The 7,483-nt window shown below is 43.3% G+C and overlaps 1 protein-coding gene across 3 annotated transcripts; it reads left to right on the top strand.

Moving 5' to 3' along the window:
- Nucleotides 1–134: 134 nt before the first annotated feature.
- LOC129100219 (transmembrane protein 26) lies at nucleotides 135–5,529 on the top strand. 3 transcript variants are annotated; one of them, XM_054609796.1, is made up of 5 exons: nucleotides 135–345; nucleotides 1,044–1,126; nucleotides 1,629–1,839; nucleotides 3,452–3,596; nucleotides 4,230–5,529. In XM_054609796.1, exons 3-5 carry the CDS (start codon nucleotides 1,646–1,648, stop codon nucleotides 4,968–4,970), a joined length of 1,080 nt encoding a protein of 359 aa, XP_054465771.1. In that variant the 5' UTR covers nucleotides 135–345; nucleotides 1,044–1,126; nucleotides 1,629–1,645; the 3' UTR covers nucleotides 4,971–5,529. The 3 variants fall into 3 exon arrangements, with proteins under 3 accessions (XP_054465771.1, XP_054465772.1, XP_054465770.1); XM_054609797.1 differs by lacking the exon at nucleotides 1,044–1,126 and having other exon boundaries at nucleotides 135–341; XM_054609795.1 differs by lacking the exon at nucleotides 1,044–1,126.
- Nucleotides 5,530–7,483: the final 1,954 nt, after the last annotated feature.

Here is a 7,483-nt window from a genome sequence, read left to right as displayed (position 1 = left end):
ACTACTGCTCACTGGTACTCTACTCCAGTGGACTTGAACAGCAGTCACACACAGGAACACACACACAACACACACACACACACACACACACACACACACACACACACACACACACACACACACACACACACACACACACACACACACACACACACACACACACACACACACTACTAACATGTCTACACATCCAGTGGGTCTTGGAGGTTTCATTTAAAAGGCAAGGCTTCTGTGACTGCTCTGGTATTGACATGTTCTACTGCACAGCATCCGAGAACGTTTGGGAAATAAACTGAAGAAACTGATCTGCACCAATCTCAGCGAGGAGTCCAGCCGATACTGTAGGTCTGTACTGCATGCCACTGCACTATACAAATGTAATACATTCTCTTCAAGGCATATAAACCTGTCAAAACAGAAGTCATAAAAAAGTTATTTGTTATTCCAAAAGTTTTTATAAATGAAGACAAACTTAATATATAATATGGAAATCATTTTTTATTCATTTAATATAGTAAGTGCTGACAGCAGACACATGCATTTATTTTCATTAACTTTTGCTTTTGGCTTGTTAGAAAGTGAAAAGGCTGTGACCCTTTATTAATGACTTACTAACATTTCATCGCTGTCTGGTTCAAAACCTTTAATCTCCATATGAGTTGCTTTATTGTGGGTGGCAACCCATTCTTTAGAAATTACGTTTATATACAGCAACAACAAAAATGTTTTGAAGGGAACATAAAGCCAACGGGATGATGTTTTGCTGGTAAATGTTGTTATTGAAAGTATCTGACAACTGCAGTGTTGACTGCCTGCTAGGAAGTAAGAAAAACAACTTTATTAATGACTTGCTAACATTTGTAACGGCAGACAGAGATCTTTCACAACCTGGCAAAAATGAATGGTCTGTACTTCATCTGTACAGTGTTAGCAAATGATGTTTTAACAATAAAATATAATTCCTGATACAAAGGGTGCCCTATAAGAAAGTGGCGTTGAAAATAGTACCTTTTTTTTTTTTTCTTTTTGTCTAAATTACATAGTGACAGTTCAGAAACAAACAGGAAACATGAGGAAAGAGACAAGGATGTGATTTGCAACAAAAGTCCCCGGCTGCAATGTAATGGTATGCATTTCGACTACTTTCAAGTCCTCAAGCCATCACAATAATCCAGAGATCAGATTCCATGCAAAGCCTCCTGGAGTTATTTAATTTTGACTGCAGATCAGTTTACACAAACATTATGAAATAGTTATTATTGATATGATAATGAAAGCTCAACTGGGGCTTATAACAAGTAATGATGGAGTCGGTTACATGACTGTTTACTAATGTTTCGTGGTTGGATTGTTTATTTTTCTGCCTGATACTGACAATTCTGAGTGAGTTTATTGCTTGAGTTTATTGCAAAATGCAATCAAATTGAAGTGGCCTTTGGCAATTGTCAATTCTATACTCTGCAAAAGTCTTTACTGTTGGACATTAAGTGTTCTGCAGTTAAACTATATGAGATTTTAAACAAAAGTTTTTATAAAGTTTTGCGAAAATACTGGAAAAGCCTCAGCTTTCATCAATTGTTCTGTTACAAAGCAAATGTAGCATATAAATAGGATTTTCTTCTTTACAGGTTTTCTGTGGTGCATTATGTGTCGCCTCCTGAACATCCTGCTGGCTCTGCTGAGTCGCTTCCTGTTTGCGGTCCACGGGGTGGTGACGGTGTGGCGTGTGGTGGCCGTTAAAGAGGAGCCGCTCTATTGGCTGCTGCTGACCGGCGTAGCTCTGCTGGGCGTGGAAATGGCTGTCACTCTGAAGTGCACCCGAAACGCAGAGTGGAAATGGTAACATTTAGGTCACAACAGTGTTAATATCAGGATTAGGCCGACATTTTGGTCCTTTATTAAAAAATGTCGTTGTCCAACCGCCATTCTGATTGCTAGCATGTTTCAATTTGCTTATTGGCACTAAACACAAAGTACAGCTTGGGCTGAGGAGATGTCCATAGTTTTGAAGGTATTGGACATATAAAAAAAATGTATATCTATAAATGCCTCTCACAAATTTCACAGCAACCATTCAGTTTTTGTTGAAATATTTCAGTTTGGATCAAAGCGGTGAACTTACCAACCAAAAACCCGTTTTATATATATATACATTATATCCCTATAAAGCCATGCTGCTAGTTTAAAATCTGCATGCATTGATTGCAGACATTGACACCACAATGTTAATAACATAATATTCTGATCCATTCAATCGAACCAACCTGCAGAGCAACTTCAATGAAGGCGTCCTTCAGCCGTTTAGTATTTCTCTTCCATAAGGTTGTGGGACTCACAAGAGACAAATAAAATAAAGTACATTTTTTGACTGTAAGTATAGATCAAGTTTCAAAAACGCTGGAGCCTCAATTTCCCATGATGTAATTCAATTGTGTCTCTTTGTAAGGCCATCCCTGCCTGGTAAAAGTAACCAAATGAACCCTGACAACATCTCCAGTGGGGGAAATTTCTCCGGCTTTACAAAGAGACACAGAAAACATTGTACAACCGTTTTCAGAAGATGAGTAGTTTAATTGGATATCTGTAAAATGTATCCTGAATCTGCTTCAGCTATGATACACAAAAATGTGTTTTTAGGCGAAATAAGCATGTACAAAACATCTTTTGCTCTTTTTAAAGCGCTGACATGAGCATTGAGGTGTTGTGAGCAGGATTTGTAGAGCTGTTTTGTGAGGGAGAGTAAATAACTTCTGAACACTTTACAACCCATCTGCTCCGGGTGGTGAGAGGCAGCTTGTGTAAGGCCTATAATATTCTCTGCCACTAAATTCTCTGTTATCCTCTGCAGCTCTTTCTCTCTCTCACTGTCTATCAAAAACAAATCTATTCCTCGGCGGTGTTATAGTCTTTCTCTGAGCTTATGTTCTGAGCCTGCCATCACATCTCTGTCACAGTCCCTCCTTTCCAGCGGCGGAGAAAATGTCTGCTGCTGGCTCAAGCCGTTCTGTCCAGCTGGATAAAAAAAAAAAATTTGGCTTGAGTAAACATAAACTGACACCAACCTTTATTACGCGAGTCTCCGAAGGACATGAGCGTTTAGTGTCACACCTCATTCAACATCAAGCTGCGTCTCATTCAAAAGCAGTGGCTCTGTGACACATACAGTGAACATCCACAGACGGAAGCTTTCTTCAGGCCTCTCTCTTTCTCATTGAGTCTGACTTTGAAGTTCTCTCCTCGTGGAGAAGGCTTTGCACTGTCAAGAGGGATTTGCATATATGATGAGAATAATTGCCTGTCTGAAATCCGATGCTTCTTTTGGAGAAAAAAAAGGGGGGACTCATTCTTCTTAAGCGGTTGGCAAATAAAAAATAAAATGATGTCCCTAAAAATAACCTACCCCTACCTTTCCCTGACCGCCCTCCCCTCTCCTTTGGCGACCCTCTTTTAGGTTCTCCCCCATGGTTTTCCTCTATCTCAGTACCGTCATCCCGTCCATTTGGTTCCTGGAGCTGAGCCTGCTGCAGTCCAAGCTGCCCCTCAACAATTCCTCAGGCCCCGAGCTTCATTTGCTGGCTCACATCCCGATCACAGCGGTAGGCGGCCCCAGCACAAAAACTGCCCTCCCCACCTCACCCTCCACGCAGCCACATTAAAAGCAACACCTGATATTAGATAAGATTTAAATCTAGCAAGGGGGTGGATAAACTATTAGTTGCAGGAAATGTGTAATTGACACAGTGAGATGAAGTCCAGATAGGCTCCTGCCCGGAAAAAAACTCTCAGATCTCTCCCCCTTCTGGGTTGATCTGAGTGGAGTTCCTTTCATGTAGGATTTGGGAACTTTTTTGCCCCATGGCTGTGCTCCAGGCTGGGTGGCTGCTTTTGAAAGTGGAAGACGTAGTGTTTCGGTAACGTTGTTAAATGTCAAGGGGTGCTGTGAGGATAAACTCAATGAACCCTGCCACAATGCGGAGCTGATTCACGGGTCACATCCAGAATAGGGGGGAGAGGTCTTGTTGAATGGATGATTGACAATACCGCATACCAAGATTCAAAATAATAATAGCTCTATGGATGATTGATCAAAGAGTAATTGCAATATCAATTAAAGCCAATTAGAATCCAAATGATATTCCCTGCTCTCTAACACAATCTGTGAAAAATGAATTGTCTGAACTTGACAAACGCCTCTGTTGTAACCAGACAGTGCTGTTTCCTTCAACCAGGCCATCGTGGAGCTGGACCCGGAGAACTGGGTAGCTGGCCTGGAGCAGACCATGCTCATAGTGTTGGTTCTGGGTCGCTGGCTGATGCCCAAGGGGGACATGTCCCGCGACCAGCTCTCCCAGCTCCTCATGGTCTATGTGGGACTGGGCGCTGACATCCTGGACATCTTCGACACCTTCAAGGAGCCTGAGGTCAAAACCAACCAAACGGTTGTCTACATGGGCCTTGGCCTCTTCTCTTGGGCGCTCATGCAGTTCCCTCTGGTGCTGACCCAGACACAACTCCCAGAGGGTGAGCCTCAGCAGAAGAGTGTGGGTCAACTCACCTGCCGCCCTGCTGCTCCATCGTCCTTCACCTCCTGCTGCTCCAGCGAAGTATGGAGCTTGCTGCTCACTGTGGGCCTCCAAGATGGCCCGTTTCTGCTTTACCGGCTCTACCTCATGGTCCAAGAGCAGGTGCTCAACCAGCTGATGATCTTCTTCACCTGCAAGAACATCCTCATCGTCCTCTTGGAGCTTTACAGGATCTTTGTGGTGCAGTGCGAGCAGCGGGTTGGGGGATCAGGGTTGGGGAGGTGTTCCGCTCTGGTGCTCCGGTGTCAAACCAAAAGGGGTGGGGAAGAGGAGGAAGAGGAGGAGGAGGAGGAGGGGGAGGAAGCAGGTGGAGAGGAGCAGAGCTGTCATACAGACACAGAGAGGGGCACTGGGAGGGAGGAAGATCAGGAAGATGCCCAGGTATAGAAAGGCTCAAAATGCCGTGAGGCATGACTTTAGCCCTTCGGGGGGAGGACGGCTTTCACACACCAAGAGAAAAGACAGACCCATCTGCAATCTATTGCATCTCAGCCTCGCTCAGAGACAGTCTGGGCTCTCTGGAGGTTCAGTGACTAGAAATAGACCACAAGAGAAGAGAATAAGTCCCCACTGAAAAGATCAGAGAGGAATTTATGCAACCCCCTTTGATAAAACCTTTCCAAGAAGTGGTGTTTCAGTCAGAGGAGGTTTCTGTGCTGAAGAAAAACTAGCTCCACGAGTTTAGAACAAACTGTCAATCTCTTTGATACATGAGAGCATTAACAAGATAGCTGGAACCAAGTCGCATTGCTTTATGCTCGATTTTTTTAATCGACAACAGCTTGTGGTGATCTCATTAAGTAGTGCATGTGCATTTTTAATAAAATGATTGTAAAGATGATGACTCTGACAGGAGACACTATGTGGATTGTGTGAATATGGCAGAGAAAGATGATGATACATGCCTTGCTTAATTAATAACCATTTTCTAATAAAGATACTTCAGAAAAGCAATGTGCTGTTTCATTTTTACTTACTCTGATCACCATGAGATGGCAGTGTTGCCAAGTCAACCACAGCACCACACAAATGTAAAGTGTTTACTTGATTGGAACATGCATGCCTGGTACATAGAACAAAAATAAACCTGTGAGACAGCAACACAGGAGCACAGTTGCAGTGCTGAACTTCCTCATTTGTTGGTTTTCAAGAATGGAAATCTTCTCTATGATACCTCTCCTCTGATTCAATGAGGAAGTTAGGCATTGAAGAATTAATACAAGCAATTTAGTCACATTCCGGCTGCGGCTGTGTAATGAATAGTCAGATGAAGGCAATCTAGAGACACCTAAAAGAGTATAACAAGTAGGAGGAGAGAGAAGAGGTTTGCTTCATTTTCCAAGGTCCATTTTCCTCTTGAGCACAATCAGCCCTGTTTGAGAGCTCAGTGCATTTTTATTACGTCTGAAAAAGCACACTCGTGATTATGTGGGAGTTGTTCGAGTTTAACATAATTCGCTCTCACTTTCTCTCTTCTGAGAGATGGAAGGTGCTTTGGAGATATACCTCCACAGCCCATAAAAGCGAGAGGGCCTCTTTTGAGAGTCCACAAGGGCCGAGAAATGTTTTAAGCCGAAGCTCTGGGTCTTGAGGTTTCAAAGTACTTCAGAGTGTGGACCATCAGCCGCAGCGCGACCCCCCCCCCCATCTCCCATCTCACCTCGATCTAGACAATACCTCTCCTGTCAAACGAGGGCTTGGACGCTGCCCCTCCTGCATTTATGGATGATCCTCTCTGTGTCCTTACACAGCGTTGGGCAGGCTGGGGATCGAAGAGCATTGACAACAGCGAGCATTTCAAACAGAGACCTTTCCTGCGCTGCCATAGCTGTATCTGTGTCCATCAAATTGCTGCAGCCGAGGCTCTTTGTTTTCACTGAGCTCTCAATGAAAGATAGGCAGAAACATAAAGAGAAAAGGGAGGAGACAAAGAGTATTTCTGTTTCCTCTCTTTTGTACGTAATATATTATGAAAATACATAGAATATGATCAAGAGTTTCTAAATTGGCGACAGTAGGCTTCTTCCACACGATTTGCTGGAGAGCACTACTTTATTTCCTCTGTTTCATATGTGTGGCAGCACTTTGGTCTAAATTATTTATGGTGGAGCCAACTTCTCAAAGAAAGAAGAGAAAAATTAATGGAGAGTCCCCCATTGAGATGTTCTTTCTTCCCAAAACATAATGCTATCTAGGCTCCTAGAGTGCAGGCTAATGCCCAATTCACAAAGTCACTCCCAGGCAAATGACATCAGGCAGAGCCAAGACGAGGGCGCTTCTTCTAAGCACCTGAGTTTTGGGTGAATCCGATATTCCCGTGACAACGTGATGTGGGCAATACAAAAGGGGTGATGAAAGAGCCGCTTGCTTGTGAAGAGAGTCCTTTTCCTCTTCAGATTAACTGCATGCTTTAACAAGATTGTGTGGGCATGTGGGAGGATGGGGATGTCAGCTGATCCATGGGCTGCCCTACATAGATAGAGAGAGAGAGGAAGAGAGCGTGGAAACTCAAAGGCTGCAACTCCACTGCACATGGATATGAAATAAAATAAAAATAAGTCAACTCTCACAAGCCCTCGACTGAAAAAACATCTGCTCACACGGCGAAGAGTGATGCTGCCTCCAGGTGCTGCTTAAAAGTTCCTATATGTAAATCTCCGATTAGATCAATTCATTAAGCCAAATATGACATTGTTTCCCACAATATCTTTCAAACCTGCCTATACGATCTTGTTTCTGAGGCCAAACTGTACATATCATTTGATTGGAGTGATGTGAGTATTATTAATGCTGGTTTTGTTACAGTATGGTGCTCCATTAGATTTTTCTTGGTTGCTGCTCTACCGAGAGACCAACGTTTAGACTCATACCTTGCAATGGTGAAAATCCCAGATGCAACT

The sequence above is a fragment of the Anoplopoma fimbria genome, chromosome 12 (genome assembly GCF_027596085.1).
Source record: "Anoplopoma fimbria isolate UVic2021 breed Golden Eagle Sablefish chromosome 12, Afim_UVic_2022, whole genome shotgun sequence".
Lineage (NCBI taxonomy): Eukaryota > Metazoa > Chordata > Actinopteri > Perciformes > Anoplopomatidae > Anoplopoma > Anoplopoma fimbria.
The sequence above is the reverse complement of the archived record's forward strand: the minus strand, read 5'-3'. Positions and strand labels throughout refer to the sequence as shown.